General features: G+C 38.8%; 1 protein-coding gene across 4 annotated transcripts in view; it reads right to left on the bottom strand.

The window, feature by feature from the left end:
- Positions 1-5,321: 5,321 nt before the first annotated feature.
- mterf3 (mitochondrial transcription termination factor 3) overlaps positions 5,322-21,795 on the bottom strand; it is a 36,216-nt gene continuing 19,742 nt past the window's right edge. For 2 of the 4 annotated variants that reach the window (XM_087986556.1, XM_087986555.1), the window contains exons 2-8: positions 19,907-20,259; positions 17,445-17,594; positions 16,237-16,426; positions 13,880-14,027; positions 11,187-11,258; positions 10,364-10,525; positions 5,322-9,453 (exon numbers count right to left, since the gene is read on the bottom strand). In XM_087986556.1, the coding sequence (XP_087842682.1) occupies positions 9,259-9,453; positions 10,364-10,525; positions 11,187-11,258; positions 13,880-14,027; positions 16,237-16,426; positions 17,445-17,594; positions 19,907-20,237 (1,248 nt within the window). In that variant the 5' untranslated portion in view covers positions 20,238-20,259 and the 3' untranslated portion in view covers positions 5,322-9,258. Of the gene's footprint in view, positions 9,454-10,363; positions 10,526-11,186; positions 11,259-13,879; positions 14,028-16,236; positions 16,427-17,444; positions 17,595-19,906; positions 20,260-20,373; positions 20,554-21,795 lie in introns of all 4 variants that reach the window. The other 2 variants (XM_087986554.1, XM_087986557.1) reach the window with 2 other exon arrangements.

A 21,795-nucleotide genomic window follows, 5' to 3' on the forward strand; every position in this document is an offset into this window, starting at 1 on the left:
AAGTAAGGGGGAGGTGTGGGCGCAAGTTTTGCATTTCTTGCGGTTGCAGGGAAAGGTGCCGGGAGTGGAGGTTGGGTTGGTGGGGGGTGTGGACCTGACGAGGGAGTCACGGAGGGAGTGGTCTTTTCGGAACGCTGATAGGGGAGGGGAGGGAAATATATCCCTGGTGGTGGGGTCCGTTTGGAGGTGGCGGAAATGACGGCGGATGATCCGCTGTACATGGAGGTACCAACAACCTCTGGGACACCCAGACCAACCAACCCAACCACCCCGTGGCTCAACACTTCAACTCCCCCTCCCATCCCACCAAGGACATGCAGGTCCTTGGACTCCTCCATCGCCAGACCATAGCAACACGACGGTTGGAGGAAGAGCGCCTCATCTTCTGCCTAGGAACCCTCCAACCACAAGGGATGAACTCAGATTTCTCCAGTTTCCTCATTTCCCCTCCCCCCACCTTGTCTGTCAAATCCCTCGAACTCAGCACCACCTTCCTAACCTGCAATCTTCTTTCTGACCTCTCCGTTCCCACCCCACTCCGGCCTATCACCCTCACCTTGACCTCCTTCCACCTATCGCATTTCCAACGCCCCTCCCCCCTACCTTTTATCTTAGCCTGCTGGGCACACTTTCCTCATTCCTGAAGAGGGCTTATGCCCGAAACGTCGATTCTCCTGTTCCTTGGAAGCTGCCTGACCTGCTGCGCTTTTCCAGCAACACATTTTCACCTCGGGGCTTCTACACAGCATCAATACAGTCAACAACATCTCATATTTCTACCACATATTTTTGCATCTGTCCAGTGTTTGCAGTAATGCCATTTATTATTAACAGGATGTGGGCATTGATGGCTCTGCCAGAATTAATTCCACATCCCTAGTGGGCCTGAAGAACGTGGTGATGAGTGGCCTTGAATGTTTCAGTGCTTGCCATGTTGGTGTGTTTGGAAAGGAAGTTCCAGGATTTTGATTCATACGGAATGGCGATATATATTTCTAAGGCAGGATTATATGAGAGTCTTGGAGGGAACTTGCAAGTGGTGACATATCCATGTACCTCCTGCTCTTATCCTTCTACTTGTTAGAGATCATGGGCTTGGAAGGTTCTGGCAAAGAAGCTAGGGTGAGTTATTGCAATGCATCTTGCAGATGGTACACACTGCTGCTACAATGTAACAGTGGTGGAGGGAGGGAATGTTCAAGGTAGTGATTGGTGCACCAATCAAAGGGGTTGCTATATTTCTGAATGGTATTGAGCTTTCTAAATGTTGCTGGAGCAGCAAGTGAAGAACATTCCATCTCAGTCCTGATTTGTAGATGGTGTTCAGACTTTGGGGAGACAGAAGGTGAATCACTTACCACAAAATTCCTGGCCTCTAACCTGCTCCTGTAGCCACAGTATTTATATGGGTGTTCCACTTCACTTTCTTGCCAATGATAACCCTTCAGATGGTGATAATAGGGGGATTCAATGATGCCATTGAATGTCATGGGGGCTATGATTAAATTCTGTTTTATTTAAGATGCTCATTGCTCAGCAGTGCAAACACTACCTGCCACTTATCAGCCCAAGCCTGGATGTTGTCTAGGTCTTGCTGCATATGGACACTGACTGCTTCAATATGCAGAAAAGAGAATCGCACTAATCATTGTGACATCATCAATGAATCTCCCCATTTCTGACCTTATGATGGAAGTAGTTCAAAAATTTGTACTGTTCAATTTTCTCACTTGACAGTATTAAATGTTGCTAATGGAGATGCGAGTTTCAACACTGTGGTAAATTGTGTTGCTGCACTTGATATAATGTTGCATATATCAACTTTCAAAGCAACTTGTAATAGACCTGCTATTAAAGTCCATAGGACAGTAAGCATGTGGATACAAAATATCTTGGGGTATAGAAAGTAGAGTATAATTGAATGGTTCTTTTTCAAAGTAAAAGGAAATGTGTTGTGACAATTTTTTTAATACAGATTAATAAGACCATAAGACCATTAGACATAGGAGTGGAAGTAAGTGGCGGGTCCACTCTGCCATTCAATCATGGCTGATGGGCATTTCAACACCACTTAACCACACTCTCCCCGTATCTCTTAATTCCTTGCGAGATTAAGGATTTATCAATTTCTGCCTTGAAGACATTTAACGTCCCGGCCTCCACTGCGTTCTGTGGCAATGAATTCCACAGGCCCACCGTTCTCTGGCTGAAGAAATGTCTCTTCATTTCCATTCTAAATTGACCTCTTCTAATTCTAAGGCTGTACCCATGGGTCCTAGTATCTCTGCCTAACGGAAACAAATAGCATCCACCATTTCTAAGCCATGCATTAATTTGTAAGTTTCTATTCGATCAACCCCTCAACCTTCTAAACGCTAATGAATACAATCCCAGGATCCTCAGCTGTTCATCGTATGTTAGGCCTACCATTCCGGGATCGTCTGTATGAATCTTGGCTGGACACGTTCCATGCCAGTACGTCCTTCCTGAGGCCCAAAACTGGGCAAAATATTCTAAATGGGGCATAACCAGAGCTTTACAAAGTCTCAGTAGCACATCGCTGCTTTTACATTCCAACCCTCTTGAAATAAATGACAACATTACGTTTGGTTTCTTAATTATGGACTTAACCTGCAAGTCAACCTTTAAAGAGTCCTGGACTAATACTCCCAGATCCCTTTGTACTTTGGCTTTAGGAATTTTCTCACCGTTTAGAAAATAGTCCATCCCAGTATTCTTTTTTCCGAATTGCAAGACCTCACATTGAATTACATCAGCCTTTTCTTGGACCTTTTATCCCAACTCTCTGCCTTCTGTCAGACTGGCCAATCCTCAATCCATGCCAGTTCACCTTGAACACCATGGGCTCTCACTTTACTCAGCAGCCTCTCGTGAGGCATCTTATCAAAGGCCTTTTGGAAGTCTAGGTAGATAACATCCACTGTGTTTCCCTGGTCTAACCTACTTGTTACCTCGTCAAAGAATTCTGATTAAAATACATGATCTGGATTAAAATATATAGTGCATAATCCCAAAATTTTTACATTAGACAAACTTTGGAATTGTTGTTGTGGTTCTGTTCACCGAGCTGGGAATTTGTGTTGCAGACGTTTCGTCCCCTGTCTAGGTGACATCCTCAGTGCTTGGGACCCTCCTGTGAAGCGCTTCTGTGATGTTTCCTCTGGCATTTACCGAACTCCGAACGGAGAATTCACCACAAAGGTATACAGGAAAGCCACACACACAGACCAAGTCCTAAACTACGAAAGCAACCACCCCAACACACACAGAAGTTGCATCAAGACACTGTTCAAAAGGGCCACAACACACTGCAGTACACCAGAACTGCAAAAAGAGGAAGAAGAACACCTATAGAACGTATTCGCCAAAAACGGATACCCCGGCAATTTCATCAACAGATGCCTAAAGGAAAGACAACGGAATGAAGACATGCCACAACCCAAAGGACTAGCCACACTACCATACATCAAAAACATTTCTGAACTGACAGCCAGACTACTGCGACCACTAGGACTCATAACAGCACACAAACCAAGAGCCACTCTCAGACAACAACTCACCAGGACGAAGGATCGATATCCAGCATGAGCAAAACCAATGTAGTGTACAAAATCCCATGCAAGGACTGCACAAAACACTACATAGGAAAAACAGGAAGAGAGCTAACGATCCGCATCCAAGAACACCAACTAGCCACGAAACGACATGACCAGCTATCCTGAGTAGCCACACACTCAGATGACAAGCAACATGAGTTCGACTGGGACAACACTACTACTATAGGACAAGCCAAATAGAGAACAGCCAGGGAATTCCTAGAGGCATGGCATTCATCCACAGATTCAACCAACAAGCATGTCAACCTGGACCCAATATACCGGCCACTGCAGCGAACAGCTGGAACTGACAACCAGAAGCGGCAGGTACAAATCACTACAAATGCCGGAGGAAAGATAACAGAAGCGTTTCACAGGAGGCTCCCAAGCACTGAGGATGTCACCTAGACAGGGGACGAAACGTCTGCAACACAAATTCTCAGCTCGGCAAACAGAACCACAACAACTCCGGTTTCCTCCCACAATCCAAAAGATGTGCAGGTCAGATGAATTGGCCATGCTAAATTGCCCGTAGTGTTAGGTTAGGGGTAAATGTAGGGGTAGGGGTATGGGTGGGTTGCGCTTCGGCGGGGCGGTGTGGACTTGTTGGGCCGAAGGGCCTGTTTCCACACTGTAAGTAATCTAATCTAATCTAAACGAGCACCTGAGCTACAAATCTTCTCCCAAACTTTGGAATTGTTGTGAGGAGATTAGCATCAAACTTTAGAGGAATACAACGGGATCATGGTAGAAATATCAGACATATCAGATTAAAGCAGAGACCTATGGTTGGCTTGAGGGAAGAATAATAAGGAAAGATAATATAAACTTAAGTGGTACAATTTAAAGTCAGTTCTGAAGTGGACCCAGGTTGTAAGTACAAAATTTGTGGAAAAGCAAAGTCAAGTTGAAGAAGTCATTGAAAGGGAATTTATGAACTTTAGTTTCATACATAGAGGCAGCACACAAAACCAAGTTTCGCTAAACTTTTATACAACAGTTGTTCTGTCCCCAGTGGGGACTATTGCAGCCAATTCTAAACACCACAGTTAAATAAAAATGTCAAAGATTGAAATAAGGTACATAGGAGCATTAGTAAAACTGAAGCAGGTAGTTAATAAAAAAAAACATACTGCAGAAACTGGGAGTCTGAAATAAAACAGGGAAATGCTGGAGAAATTCAGCAGGTCCAGCAGCATTTTTGGAGGGAAAAACAGTAAATATTCTGAATCCAAAGGTATTCTGAAGAGTTGTTGGGGTCAAAATTCCGGAACTCAATTCCTCTACCAATAAAAGCCAGTACGCCATATGCCTTCCTCACCGCACTATTTACCTGGGTGGCAACTTTCAGAGATCTGTGTACAAGATGATTAGGGGGTTAGATAGGGTCGACAGTATGAACCTTTTCCCGCGTATTGAGTCGGGTATTACAAGGGGGCATAGCTTTAAATTAAGGGGGGGTAGATATAGGACTGATGTTAGGGGTAGGTTCTTCACTCAGCGAGTCGTTAGTTCATGGAATGCCCTGCCAGTAACAGTGGTGGATTCTCCCTCTTTATGGGCATTTAAGAGGGCATTGGATAGGTATATGGAGGATAGTGGGTTAGTGTAGTTTAGGTGGGCTTGGATCGGCGCAACATCGAGGGCCCAAGGGCCTGTACTGCGCTGTATTCTTCTATGTTCTATGTTCTATGTTCTAAAATGCTGACTCACTTTCCCGCTTCACAGATTCATCAGATCTGAGTTTCTCCAGCATTTTCTGTTTTTAATTTAGGTATTAAAGACTTCGGTTACATGGAAAGATCTGAAAAACTGGGATTGTTCTTTTTGTGCAGACGTTTAAGGATAGACTTAGGACAATAAGTCCATAAGAAATAGGAACAGGAATACACCACTCAGTTCCTTAAGCTTGCTGTACTATTCAGTAGGATTATGGCTGATCTGATACTCCTCACATCCACTTTCCTGCTCTTTCCCATAACCTTTGATTCCATTACTGATCAAGAATCTATATCAGTCCTAAAGAGACTTCAAGACTCTAACCCCACAGCTCTTTGTGGCAAACAATGCCAAAGACTCTAAACCTTCAAAAGAAATTCTTCCTTACCTCAATATTAAATTAGCATTCAGAGACTATGCTTTCTGGCCCTAGATTTCCCCATGAGGGGAAACGATTGTCAAGCCCCTGAAAAATCTTATATATTTCAATGAGATGGTGTTGGGGATATTAGCACGGACAAGTGATTGGCTAATGAGTAGAAGAATAAGATTGGGATAAAAGGGGCAGATTCAGGATGGCAACTTGTAACTAGTGCAGTGCCACGGTGATCAGTACTGGGGCCACAGTTAATAACAATATATGTTCATGACTTGGGTGATAGTTAAAGTACTATTGCCAAGTTTGCAGATGACACTGAAATAGATGAGAAGACACGTATTGAAGATGACACAGTCAACAAAGGGATACAGAAAGCTTAGGTAAGTGGACAGATGGAAGATAATGTGGAAAATGTGAGGTCGTGCACTTTTGTAGGCAGAAGAACTAAGTCTAATTTAAATGGAAAAATACTGCAGAAAGCTGCAGTACAAAGAGAGGTCTTCCTAAAACATACAAGGCGCTAATCAGTCACATTTGGAATACTGGGAACAGGTTTGAAACGTTTATCTAAAGAAAGATGTACTGGCATTAGAAACATTAGAGACATAGTTGATTTCGGTAGGGAAGGATTTTCTGAAGAGTAAATGTTGAATAGGTTGGGCTTATACTTACTAAAGTTTATAAGATTGAGAAGAGACCGTCTTTAAATATATACGATTCTTGAGACATTTAGCAGGGTAGATGAGAAGAGCTTGCTTCCCTTTGGGAGGGTCTGGCACCACAGAGCATAAACTCAGCAGTAATGTGTTGCCCATTTAAGACAGTTACAAGAAGGAATTTCTTCTCATAATAGTGAATCTGTGAAATTCTGTACATCAGAGAGAGCTGTCAAGGTTGGGTCATTAAGTGTGGTGAAGGCTGAGGTAGACAAATTTTTACCCAGCATGTGACAGATTATGTATAAAGCAGCCTTCACTCCCTCCACCATTGATACACAGCAACATCTACAATTTGCACAGAAGTAACTCATCAGTTTATTTTGAAAACACCTTCCAAACCTGTAATGCTATTAGCTCAAAGGACAATGACGGCACATGGGAACACCGACATTTGCATGTTTCTTCCAAGCCACTTGCATTCCTGACTTGTAACTATATCTTCAGTGCCACTGGCTTAAAATTTTGGAACTCGCTCCCTAACAGCACTCAGGTTGACCTATAACACATGGACCGCTCAACAAGGTGCTTATCACCACTTTCTCAAGGACAATTAGGGATGAGCAATAAATGCTGGCCTAGGCAGCAAAGCACATATCCCTGGAATGAAAGATAAACTGTAAGTGCCATCTTAAATAGGATACGTCAAACCCTACACTTGGTCATTCATCACCTCAATGCTCAGCAGCAAAGTTCCTTCCAATCGTATTTAAGTCTGACTGCTGTCAAGAAAATCAAGCAGATTAAATACATTTATCAATATGAATCTGTAATAGCACTTTTTTATTAAAATAAAATGTTCCAAGGAGCTTTACAAGAATGTTTTCAAACAAAACTTGAAATTGAGCTCCTCAAAAATATTAAGGCAGGTGGTGAACAGGAACATGTTAAAGGAAGAGATGGAGACAGTCCGTTGGAAATGGTGGACGGAGAGTTTAGGTCCTTGCCAGCTGAAACCACAGCTGCAAAATGGATTAATGAAAATTGGAGATTTATAAGAAGCCTCTGTTGAAGAAACCAGATGCCTAAGGGTTATTGGGCTGGAGGTTGCAGGGAGAGGGAGAGCCAAGACCATGGAGATATGTCAAAATAAGATGAGAATTTCAAAGTGACAAGCATAGGGTCTTGCGTGAACAGGAGTTTTTAAAAGTTAGGATAGAAGCAACATAATTTTGGAGTAGCTGAAGTTTAAGGGATGGTAGCTAGGAGAGCACTGAACCAATTAAACCTAAAGGTAACAGCTACATGTGACAGTGATAGCTATGGTTCAGTCAGTACCTTTAAGTCAGAAGTTATGGATTCAAGTCCTACCTCAGGACCTGAGTTACAAAACTGGCATCCAGTGCAGTATTGAAGGAAATGTTATATTTCAGTTGAAACATTAAACTATGGCCTAATCTATCATTTCTGTCGGACATTAAAGATCCTATGGCACTATTTCAAACAGCAGAAGAATTATTCCCAATGTCTTAGCTAATAATCATCCTTCAATATCACATTATCTTTTCAATATTATTTTGTTGCTGTGGGAGCCTTCAGCACACAATTTGGCTGCCATTTTTCCTACATTTATCTCTCAGGAAAAATGAATTTAATCAGCTGTAAAGAGCTTTGGGATTTTGTGTAAGGCACATATCTTCATGGATGATGATTTCAGCAATATGCGGAGACAGATCATTTGACAGTGGTGCAAGCACTCTTGGTCAGATAGAATACAGAGTTGGACTCTCAGCTCAGGGTTGCAAGTTAATAGTCTAATTTAGCTTCAGAGCGACCAAAGAGAAGAATGGCATCAGTGGTGATGGAATTTGCAGCTGTGTCTCAAAGACAATAAAAGATGAACAAAATATTGTGGAGTCTGAAGATCTGATAGACAAACAAAAATTGCTGGACATATTTATCAGATCTGGCAGCATCTGTGGAGAGAACAGAATTACATGTGTGTTCTGATGAAAGGTCACAGATGCTACCAAACCCAGTAGAGAACTGGGGAACTTTCTGTGCGCTCCATATTGGATTAAAAAAAGGTGGCAAATCAGAAACAGTGGAGAGGTCAACAGAGGTGATAATATAAGTTGCTGAATAAAAACATGTCTATCATAGTCATTAATTGATGAGTAAAAGCCTTCAAATTTTCACTGAAATAAAACAGCAGCTCAAGAAACATTGTCTTGACCTATGTACAATCCTGATAGAGGCACTGTCTACCTTCAGTAATTGCTTTTTAGGTTAGCTGCAAGTCAAAATACACAGAACTAAGGGTTTAGAATATTATTTGCAAAGTTACAGTTTATCTACATTCAAGGTTATTCAGAGCCGAATAACACTGCATCATTTCACAAATATAAATACCTATTTGCATCAATAAATTATTGAATTTTAACCCGGTGGCTTTCAAAAGAATTCACATAATTTTCAACTTTTTTGGGAGAAATTCTTAGTCCAACTGCCATTAAAATATTCTTACCAAATGTGTAGAGTATTCACCTCTTGGCCCTGGAATAAATCCTGCTCATAATAAAAGGATAAAGGTAGCAGTTTTCTGGCAAGCAGTGACCGCAGAAATTAGTTCGAGGAAAGTTAAATCCATTTCCCAGTGAGGACTGATTCAGAGTATTGAAACTAGAGGCAAAATTGACAATTGCACTCAGAAGAATTAAAGCTTTTTTTTGGATTCACTGTCAGATATCTCTCTTATTGCTACTAAGCAAACTGCGGGTCTGGAAGTAGTTGATTTAGTTATCGGATATACAGGAAAAATAATCATGACTCTACATTTACTTATTCTTTTTGTAAATGAGCACATATTGAAACCATTTAAGAGAATTTAAAGTGTTTTTTGGAATGCCTCAAAGTCCAGCAATGTGCCTTTTGCTATCTCCACGCAGAATACTTCATCAGGTGTTGCAACCAACTTATCCAGTGAGACGTAGTTCGGCTGAGTTGGATCATATTGCGCTCGTCCCAAGTGTTCAAGAAACAGATGTCTGTCTTTTATTCTCAGAAATTTTGCATTAAAAACCTAAGGCAAGAATAAAGTTTTTTTTAAAAGTTAGGTGCAGAAAGTTAATTCTCAACACATGCTGTAACAAAAATAATAAGTAATAACATTTTTCCATCACCTTAACACACATTCTTTTATAACACCAAAGCCAATAAGTTAATATTCAAAATGAATAATTTTGAAGTCTTTAATTACAGTCACTAATATTACAAGAAAAACTATTTATCCATATTAAACTATGTAGATAATATATTTTGTGAAAAATTAGTAAATCTCTATACCACCGATAGTGTTAAGATGTTGATGGTAAGATGTGTCCCTAATGGTGTTGGATGGAGAGGTTTTGGGTTTTCGCAAAGATTGGAAGGAAACTGGGATGTAAAGAGGTGGGGGAAGAGGGAGAAGAAAATAATAACCATTCCTACATCAATAATGCACACAAGTCTATGCAAGGAGAGGATGCTGGTCACCCATCCAACCTCGTATGCGAACACAGACCCTGATAATGATGGAGCGAAGAAATAAAAAAATCCTGAAAGGTTTGGCCAGCTGACTGACTCATAACCCTTTTACATTTTGTAGGAATAGTAGGCTGTTCTTAGGGTGGTTGCTATTATACACTCCCTCACTACAGCTAAAAATATTTGCAAACTTACATGTTATAAAGTCTTTATTATCAGCACAGTATCATTAAATGAGACACTGCATAGGGAAATTCATTTCTCAGACTGCATTGGTCCAATTCAATTGAAACGTGCTGTGGTAATGCCATTTTAATTTTAAAATAATTTCTCATTATCTAAAAAGGAATCAATATTAATGAAGCAATAAAGAATTACTTCAATCAAGATCCTGGATTCATTGGAATATTGTTTGATTAGGACATAGTACAGTTAACATAAAAAGGTGAACAGAATGTCATACTTACCTGAGGAAATTTTGTAATCAGGTGGTGGGGGATTCCCATGGTATTGTGTAAGTAATCAAACAATCTAGTCAATTTTTTCTTACTAGCCAGGAGGAGTTTGGGGACGCTGATTACCATGTGCTGGATTTCATTATCACGAAATCCCAATTCAATCCGACAAACCTGGAAAACAACAAAATTGCCTGAGGGAGAGCTTTGCAATGATAAAATTGGCACAACTGCATGGAAAACTAGCTACTGCAGCCGTTAGATAATAGTCAAAGTTAAATCGGTTCAATTTTGGTTCAAAAACAGGAAGTAGGAAATCTGTACGACCTGTTGACTATTTCCAGCATTTTCTGTTCATAGTCAAGATGAGCTTGTCTTGTAACTGTTTGTAATGGCTTTCCTTTTAAATAAGAAACGTTGTATACCAAATATTTTTGAAATACAAATTGTAAAATGCATTGTTTGAAGTATTAATCTTTTTAACAGAAATTGCCTTTGTAAACTTAATGTTGAAATCTTAGGATTTCTATTGCATTTGTTTAAGATTAGGACACTTCTTGCCTTGACTTTTGTAATGTTTATGTGTACGAGTTTAGAGTTAATCTTTTTCCGATACAAATTAAGTATATTTGCATAGTGAAAGGGTTAGGGATTTTGGGATGACTGTCTTGAGACTTAGATGCTTTCCAGCAAAGGCAATTTGACTTGGGTTGTGTGATCCTGCTCGCTGAGACCCGTAGGAGAAAGAGGATCAATATCTCACAGGCAACAGAGGGACTAGCATCTTGTAAATACCTTTACTCTTGGGGGCAAAAAAAGGAGTAATTCCACCTACTTTCAGATTTTCTTTAACTGGTTCCAAGCTGCCAGTTAACAATTTGGGGAGACGGGTGACCAGATCACGTGTCTAGCAGAAAATAAAAGACACTCAAATTAAAATTTAAGGTAAAAAGAGAAGAACATTTCAAACGCAATTGAAAAACAGAATTTATAGATGCTGGAAAAAAAATAATGTTAACATTTAGATAAAGATCCACTATCAGAATCAAATCTGGTGAGAGAGAAAGGATGAGTGAAGACCCATCATTACTTTTTCTTGATAAAGTAGTATTTTTCATTTAGAAAGAATGGGGAATAAATTCATAGAATCCCTACACAGTGTGGAAGCAAGCTATTCAGTTCATCAACATATTCAGCATCCCACCCAGACCCACCCCCGAACCTATCCCGTAACCCTACATTCACTATGGCCAATCTACCTAACCTGCACATCTCTGGATGTGAGGAAACTGGAGCCCACGACGAAACCAACGCAGACATGGGGAGAATGTGCAAACTCCAGACAGTCAGTTGGCCAAATCTGGGTCACTGGCACTGTGAGGCAGCAGTGCTGAACACTGAGCTGCTCCTTGTAATCTTGCTCTAGATTATCACCAAGTGTCCAATCAATTCACTACTAATTAAATTGAATATAACACCTGCTGAATGTTTTCCAGCATCTTTTGCTTTCATCCTTAGATTCATTATTCCTCTGCTCATGCCACTGTCCATCACCTTTTGCTGTGAACTATCAACCCTCTCATTACAATTAATCTCGCTAACCTTCCGTCAGAGCACATACCTTCCCTTTTCCCATTCCCAACATTCATCATTTCTACATTTCTTTTGTTGCTTAAAATTGGTTCCATCTGCAACCTTATTCGGTTTTGAAGAAAGATTATCGATCTGAAACCTTAAATGTTTCTTTTCTTTCCACGGATCCTCATCTATGGAAAATTGCCAGTAATTTCTCCTTTTATTTCTTTTGACTTGAGCCTTGACTTCTCAACACCCTCGACTGTGTCACCATTCGCTGCTAAGCCTTAAAGTGATACAATTTTCTCCATAAACCCCTCTGACTGTTCTCTTCCTTTCGGAAGATTCTTCCATTTGTTTAACCAAGCTTTTGATTTCTGTTGTATTCTCTCTATGTGGCACAACAATCAATTTGTTTGGAAACAATTCGTAAAAGTCCCATGGGATATTTTCTCTTCTTAAAATGCATTACATAGCTGTTAAGTAGAAGAATGCTGTAGGCCATCATCTAGCATAGCAAAAGCAAACAGCGATACTGATGAAGAATAATGTTAATCTAATTTCAACTGAAAAGGCATTTCAACATTTGAAAAATTCACATAAGAGGGAGTTTATGATCTACTTTGATTTTACCACAAACAGCAGAAAATAATCACTCTGTTAGCTGTATATTTACAATAAATCCATTGTATGTTCTGCTAGAGGAACATAAAGATCCACTTGCAGTTCCAACTTGATGGGCTATAACATTGGAGTGTAATTCCTTAATAAGGATTCTCCACATGATACACATTCTCTCAGCTGTGCACTTGAAATGCTTTGAATTCCAAGGTGTGTGTGTGTGTGAGAGAGAGAGAGTGGTGATAGTATTCACTTGTTAGGATGTTCGCACGCATCAAGAAGGTAATGGACAACTGCCTGGTAACCTTTTCAGCTAGATTCATTTCACTAGATGGTACTGAGCATGTATGTAAAAGAGAGAGGTCTCAGCATTTTTTTCATCAATGTTGGTAATTTCAGGTTAATAGCTGAATAGCAAAATCTCAGATTAATAAATATTTCACCAAAGACTCTTAACAGAATTTCAGCAGGAATCTGTAACAACGAGGATGAGGATCCCATGAAAAAGGTATTCTGCCTGTTGCCAGTGCAAAACAAAGTATAACTTTGCCCTTTTACATTGTCAACTATTCATATCATACTGTAAAATGCTGTCTCAACAAAAATATTCACTTGTCTCATATAACTCTTACTTCTTACAAATGTAGTAAGGCTCAGTTTATAGCACTCTTACAATGGAGTCTGAATGTTGACAACTCAAGGTCTATTGCAGAAAAGAAACACACCATGTAAACTGGCAGACCAATACATTACTAAGAAAGCCTCGTATTATCGAAGGTGTTAAACTGAGGCTAGTTCTCTTGTCTCAGTGATTTAGTTGGATATTAAAAATTTCATGTCAAACTTGTGAATAGTAAGGCATTTTTGTTAGTACAGTGGTCAATCTCTCCAGATCACCAAAATTAAATTAATTAATCGTCCGTCACATTGTTCTTTATGGTATCTTTGTTGTGCAACCCCTATAATGCACTTCAAAGCAACTCATTTCAAATGAAGTACTTTGAAATATGGTAAGGTGCCAAGTAAAAACAAGGTTTCCTTTTTTCTTTTAAATGCCAAAGTAATTAGGCATCACTTTAAAATCTAGACTGCCCATTAATAGGCCATCCAATTAACAGTCTCATGCTAGGTGTAACATTGATGATTGATGGTAATGATTAAAGACAGGATAAGTGGCATTAAGGTTTAGTTATTCTGTGTCCATGACTGGATTAGAGAAACAGCAATTGTAGAAGGTCTCCTCAGCCCACAGCATCAAGTCTCAACACATACTGCTTCACTTCCCTCATGAGAGCCACACATACAGTGTTAAAATTCATCACATAGCAGTACCTTTTGCACATTTAATCTCAGTTCTCTCTGGTAGAATGCCAGCCTATTGTCCAGTCTTTCCACACTGAAGTTTAGCAAATAAGGGGCTCCTGACACCATCCTTGAAATGGCTTCTTTGCTGAATTTCTTTGATTGCAAGTACTGTATTCTAAAAGAAAATGAAAAACCATTGGTGCTGAATTGAGAAAAAAGATACTTAAACCAAAGATATCATCAAACATCTTGCATCTATATTTGGATTTTAATTTTAGGATATAGGGGAACATGTTATTTATCTGATTATTTGGTACAATGACTGATGACAGCTAAGAAAACATGGAGTCAAGAGGCAGAGGGCAGAGTTGATTACTGCTGGCTTCAAGGCTAAAAGCAGAGAGTGAGAGTAACTGGTAGTTAATTTCAGTTGCGGCGATGGGAAGTAGTGTTCCACGAGGATCAGTATTGGGTCTACTGCTATTCAAAATTTACATGAACAACTCAGACTTCAGAATCAAAAACATAACTTCCAATTTCAGTGCAACAAATTGGGGGAAGGGCTATTCATAAACCACATTGAAGAGGACTGGACAAATTAAGGAGGACATTAATACGCTTGTAAATGGACAAATAATTAGCAAATGAAGTTCAACACAGGTGAATAATAAATGTGAGGTAGTTTTTTTGATAAAACATAGTGTGGTCATTTATTATTTTGAATGGACATGTCTTAGTGGGAAGGAGGAACAAAGGGATATTTCAGAATACAAATACACCTGAACACTAAAAACTATGCCATACGTTAGCAAGGTCATAAAAATACAAACCAAGCACTTGATTTTATTTCTTGAGGGATAGAATGGAAAAGGATGGGATTGATGCTAAATCTGAATTGATGTGTGCATTCTTATTAGAAAGATTGACAGGCTAGACCTCTTTTCTCTATGAAACAAAGAGGGCCGTAAGTGACAATATAAAGTTTCTAAAATTGAGAAACGTTTTGATAGCACAAAGAGCATTTTTCCACTGGTGAGGAAGAACATAACTTCCATCATCGGGATAAGCACCAAGAATTCTAACAGGGAATTCAGAAGGATATTCTTTATCCAGAGTAGTGAGAATATAGAAATTGCCACCACTGCGACGGTCTGAATTGAATAATACAAATACATTTAAGGAAAATTACAGAAGAATATGATGGAGAAGGGTTATAATGGCAGATTTAGATGAGGATAGGTGGGAAGGGGAGAGAGTGGAACATAAGCCTTGATGTTAACTAGGTTAGTTGGTTTGGTTGTGACTGTGCCATACACCCTATGTAATCCCACAAAAACAATGTCCTGACATACTATATAGTTAATAGGTTTTTCTTAATGAACTTTGTCTCAACAATCTTTGTAGCTTTAACAAAATTATCTTTTAATTGTAGTTTATCTAGACTTCTTTAATAGCCTGTAAATAAAGCAGAATTATTATATCAATTTAGTAGTAATACTACTCCTGCTGCTGCCACCATCAACTTGGATTCACATTGGTCGTTTACAATACTCAATTGTTGAAAAAAACATTTTAAACATTTATAAGGGAAAAAAAATCAAACCCAAGAGAAATTAAGATAAGAAAACTTTGCTCAAACTCATTTGATTCAAGGGGTTCTTAATAAGAGAAAATGGAGATGAAAAGTTTAAGGAGTGAACTCTGGAGTGTTCAAACATGATTAGGTTGGGACAGGGGGATCCCCCAGAACACTGCATCCAGAAGAAAGGAGAGTCGCTGAGTTGTTTTATATTGCTGAAGGAATTGGAGAGGTAAAAGGGGAATAAATCATAATTTTAAAGTTGAGACAGAGGGGCTGGGATCCAAGATGTTCATAAAGAAAAGAAGTGACAAGAGATCAGGACTTGATATAGGAAGAAGTACAACATTTTGCCTAAGCTAAAAGTTTAGAGGGTGAAGGATAGATTCATTGGAATAGATTAGTTTGGCAATAACAAAGATATGTATGAAGTTCACAACCACAAATACATTCCTAGTACTGGACTCAATAGTCTGAATCATGTCCTCCCATGCTGGAATGACCAAGACTCTATGTCTAATAATCTTTAAACTGCAGGCCAAGTCTTGCAGTCTCCCACTATTTTATTTTACAAGCATTAAGAACCATAGTTAAATACAGTACTTCGGCTTTTTTTCCCTGTCTTTAGGTAGAATTTCTCCATTGACATTTATTGGGTGAATACCTCGTTTTACCTATTATGTATTCTTGTCATTCTTGGACATTCTGTTTTGTGCTTCTAGCTAGATTTCCCTTCTGATTTTTCTTTACCACCAGTTTCTTTGTATTTCTTATGCTAGATAGATCTCAATATCCCTTACATTACCTCATCCGTAGATTCTCCACATCCTCAGTCAGAATGAAGGGGTTGCTGGTGAGGAATGCTCCAAGCAAATGATCATCTACTCCTATATCTTTTAGGAACAGAAGTCTCTCTTCTACATCTCTGTTAAAATCCAGTCTTAATAGCATATTGGCCACATTTGGTCGCCTTTCTAGTTTAGACAGATCTACACCTGTAAGGTAGGATTTATAATAAAATTGATCAATACAGCACAATGTTAATCACAGTTATTTGTTTTCTGGCTGTGACAATTAGTTTAAAAGAAAGGCATTATGCTTTAATACATGTTAACAGCATACTTTTGTACACAGCAATACTACTTGTCCAGAATTCAAACAAAAATTTGTTCATATGTGGAGTTTGAATGAATGTGGTATGCACTAGCACAGACAGGGAATCTAGAAGATGTGATCTAGGAGATGAAGAAACAAGTAACATCAAAGTGAATGATGAGTGTTCCCTATTTCAAATTTCCCCACTAGACTCAAAAACTTATGATGAGAGCCATCAGGCTTTAATAGAATCCATGAATATATTGCATGCATATTCTAATGCTGAACAAAATCACTGTAACAAGAATACAGTTAGGCTTCATTCAGAACATGACATATGGTTCTAGCCCTGTTTTGTGATGGAGAATTACAGGAACTTAAAAAAAGGTCAGAGGAAGGCCATGAGAATAATACCAACTTTGAAATCTCCTAGCTATCAGCATAGAATTAGACAGCAGAGACTTTTTTCATCTAAATAACTGGACTTTGGAAAAATATTAAAAGTAATGAAAGAGTTAGTCAAATAAGCACAGAACTATCTTAGATTGCAAGAGGTTTTTTTTCTATCAAGGATCATCAACCTCATTTTCTTTTCTCCAGTACTCTCCAGCTGTTTTCCTATGTTTTTGCAACTTTTAGGAGTTACTTACCATTTGGAATCATAATTCTTAATAACACCATGTCTGTATTGGAAATACTCAGTGGACTGAATGTCTTCTTTCCTGTCGTTTCAGATGTCTGCGATCCACAAGAATTTAATTCTTGAGTGGAAGTTAAATAAAAGAAAATTAACATGAAGCTTGGGCAAATAAAGATAGCTAGCACTTTTGAGTAAGAGTCAGCCAGGAGAGTCTGCTGCATCAATGCCCCCAAAGCACTTTAATTATTTAGATTTATTTTCATAGAATCATTACATACCTAGAAGGACCAGCTTGGTTAGCGTCTCTGACTGGTCAACATAGTCACACAAGGTAAATGAGGTAGGAGGGAGTGAAGGACTTGCCTCAATTTGCAAAGCCTCTTCTTCAGATAATTCATCAAATGGAGAATGAGGTGGAACATCTAATTCTGAGATTTAAATAAAAATATTAAATTAACTGAAGAGTACAATTGCAGAGCAGAACAGATGCAAGGTCCTCTTCATACTTCACACTTTTTCTTTTAACCACACATGTATTAGATTTCATGGAATTATATGGCACAGAAATGGGCCATTTGGGTCAACCAGTCAATGCCAGTGGTTCTGAAGAATCATACTGGACTCAACATTAATTCTGTTTCTCTTTTCACATATACTACCAGACCTGCTGAGTTTCTCCAGCATTGACTGTGCTTCCAATTAAACCTGTTGGATTATAACCTGGTGTTGTGTGATTTTTAACTTTGTACACCCCAGTCCAACACCGGCATCTCCAAATCATGACCGTCCTATACTGATGGCCTGTAGTTATCTGTTAATCTTTACCTGCTATTTTTATCCACGCCTTAATGGTATTATCCTTATAATTCTTATCTGCATTCTTTACAGTCCTACTCTATTTTTCTCTGATAAGACACTTCTGAGTACTGAACTCTTTTGGTAACCTGACCCAATATCTCACCTATCTCTGTGACATACGTTGTTTATAATGCTCCTGTGAAGTGCCTGTTCATTAAATTACAGATGTTATACAAGTTATTGCTGTGTAGCAATTTACATAATATAATGACCAGAACATTATGCAGTACACTCAGTGTAGTCTAAGCTAAGTTTGATATAGGTTGACCATAGCTCCCCTACTTTTCAATTCTGTCCCTCTTGAAATAAAGACTAGTGTTTGCTGTACTTTATTTTTAATGACTTAGCTAACTTTTGGCACAACTTTTAGCAATTGTTGTTGTATTTATTCTCCCTGACCCCCTTTACAGTATACCTCTACCTCACGTAGACTGCACCTTCCAAGTAATTAGTGACCTCCTTATTTTTCCTAGAAAATATAATCGGTGTTGAAATTGATTTGCCAATTATTTTTCCACTCTGCAAGTTTATTAATGCCCTTCTGTAATTTGTTAGCAGACTTCCTCAGAATTGAGTATCCGTTCTCCCCCACTCCTGTCCGAATTTCCTTTTGATTCTAGACCTGTTTATTTCCAGCAGTTTCTGTTTTCGTTTTAGATTTCCAGCATCCGCAGTACCTTGCTGTTGTGGTCTGCTAACCTTCCTACTTTCCTAACAATCATTAGGCACTTTATTTGTGGTCAATGTTGTAGAACTTCTCAGATCTAATGTGATACTTTACATACTTACAGGTCTTACTTTTGAATGTGTTATATATGTCTCCATTATGAGACATATATAGCTCCACTGAATGTTACTGGAACTAATCAATGTAATTTCTTTCAGCTCGATAAAAGTACAATATAGTGCATCACTCATTCATACAATTTAGAGACATTACAAGTATCACGCAGGATCTATATATCTGTAATGTTGCTACCTCATGTGTGCACTGCATAGGTTTGGTCTGTAGTTTGAACACAGTCACATCACAATTACATGGAAGGGATAGCAATATATATCTAAATCCCAGGTGAAAACAGGCTTAAGACTATGTGATAGGCGAAATTGGGTACTGCAGATGCTGGAGATGAGAGTCAAGATAAGAGTAGTGCTCGAAAAGCACAGCAGGTCAGGCAGTATCTGAGGAGCTGGAAAATCAACGTTTTGAGATTCCTGATGAAGGGCTTTTGCCCAAAACATCGATTTTACTGCTCTTCAGATGCTGCCTGACCTGCTATGCTTTTCCAACACTACTCTAATCTTAGACTATGTGGTGCTGACCTCAGTTGGTCAAGTAGTCTATGGGTGTTTAAGACTTCAGTTTATCAGAAAAATAAATTTATATTTGACTGAGGTACCACAAGATAAAAACCTAAAAGCACATTTCAATTATGGATAACTATTACAAAGGCATTTAAAAGGCACCTTTAACAGAATAGAATATTCCAAGGAGCTTCAGACTATTAAATAAGATTTCACACTGAGCCACTCAAGGTGCCAGTAAGATAGACTTGATCAAAGGAAGACAAAGGTAGAGAGGTTTAGGGAGGGGTTCCAGAGTTTAGGACCCAGCCAGCTGAATGTTAATTGAAGATGAACCCAGGTCAAAAGCACCAACACCATTGTCCTGTATGTGTTCACATGAAGGTGCTGAAAGATTCTTGCAATGGCATTTCATTGATCTAATGGATCAACCCTGGTTCATTGGCTGAATTAAAGATGTGCAACTAGTGGAGTGATCTATGAAGAAGAAACTGTCAGCATCAAGTTGTTCTATAATGTATTAAATGTATGTCAATATACATATTCAATGCATTCAACAAAACAAAACATAGCTTACCGCCAGATTGTACATCTTTCACCACACAAGGCAGTTCTGTTTTGCCATAGTTATGACCTGTGTTTAGCAAAATACAGCTTTCTGTGAACCGGTATCCATTGCCATCTTCTTTACTTGGTGGCAAACTTGATGCTGAAGAACTCAAGTCAGACCTTTTCAACATCCAGAGTTTTTGAGTCAAAAGGCATTGACGTGCATCTAAACCAAAGCGACTTTGAAGACTATAGGATGGTACAGGTACCACTTTTATTTCTTGCTTTGAAGACCAAACTAGACCAATAATTCTCAATGAAGACCATCGGTAACAAATGCGGTGGCACAGTGAAGACATTTTTGTTCAATTTAACATGAACCTGTAAACAATAAACGTAATGAGTAAATAGTAGTTGTATTCATGAGAACTGTGGTAAATGTTATGCTAAAGTTAAAATTACATGTTTCAAAGCATTAACCCTTTGGATACTTACAGATTTGAAATAGTTGATAAAAATATGAAATGAAGACCATGGGCTGAATTTTCTTTCTGGAAATGCAATTCTGGCACAGGTACATTTCCGGGTCCTGAACCCATTAAATACGCCTGATGTTGAACACGAGTTTTAACCAGAAGTACAGTGTGTCCATTACCAACCAATTAAAGATGGTGACTAGAGGGCCAACAGGAGGCTATCAAGCACTGAATGATAAGATTGTTCACCCGTTAGAGTGGAGCTATGTCAATGTAGTGGAGGGGGCTGTCGATGTCAGTAGGACAGTGATAGGAGGTGCCCTTTGAAGACCAATTCATACATTTTTAACATAAAAAGGGACATAGCTGCCAGGCCAGCAATGAGAATGGGCAATCTTTAGAATAGCTATGGCGGTTAGGGCTCTATGACAAATGTTATACTAAAAGGGAGCATAGCCTCAAAGTTTCTGATAGAAGTAATGGTGAAAATCACCCAGGCTCTGGCCACAATCATCAAATCCTTACCATATACTGGGGTGCTGCCAGGAAATTGGAGACATAAAAATATTTAATACCTATGTTTAGAGAACCCAATAACTGCAGACCTGACAAAAAACCATTGACAACAGGGAATCGTTTTGAGACAATGCAAAGTTTTTGGTACTTGGATAAATTTGGGTTAATAAACATTAGCTTTGTTAAAAGTAAATCATGTTTGACTAAGGTTCCTTGATGCAGACTGTGTAAATGGACTTTTGAAAGGTCTGATGTACTTGTTAACAAAATTGAAAAGGACAGTGGTTACATGGGTATAAAGATGGTTAAGGGTCAGAAAGAACCTGCATGTGCTGTAGTGTTACCCCAGGACTCAATGGCTGAAACCACAGCACTCTGATAAATACAGTGCGGGAAAGTGAAAAGAACTGTGGCCAACGGTGATACCACTAACAAGGACATAATTAAGCAAACAATTGGAAGATAGAATTTAATACGCAGAAGTGAGAGGTGATTCATGTTTGCATAACAGGCAATAAAGACTTAATTGTGCAGGAACAATGAGAAAATCATGTACATATGCACATATCATTGAAGGTTTCAGACATATTGAGAGAGTGGTTAGCAAAGCATATCAGATCTTTATCTTCATAAACAGAAGTATACAAAAATGAATTTATGCTGAACCCTTATAAAGCTCTGATTAAGCCATACTGCAACCTTTCGAGTCTACAATGTTTGGGACCAAGCCATTTCTGGATAATGGATATTAGAATTCTGAATCAAAAGTAATAGAATTGGAAAACATCATGGATATAAAATTTTTTATGAAACATAAAATACAGATCAATTCTGTTATTACTTTATGAATGTTATTTTACTTATTCAACTATGCTTATTCATATGTCCAGTTCCAAAGTACTTTATCAAAATGTTGTTGATGACG

The sequence above is a fragment of the Chiloscyllium plagiosum genome, unplaced genomic scaffold (assembly GCF_037043375.1).
Source record: "Chiloscyllium plagiosum isolate Xiang-an unplaced genomic scaffold, Cpla_swu_hap1 HiC_scaffold_4, whole genome shotgun sequence".
Lineage (NCBI taxonomy): Eukaryota > Metazoa > Chordata > Chondrichthyes > Orectolobiformes > Hemiscylliidae > Chiloscyllium > Chiloscyllium plagiosum.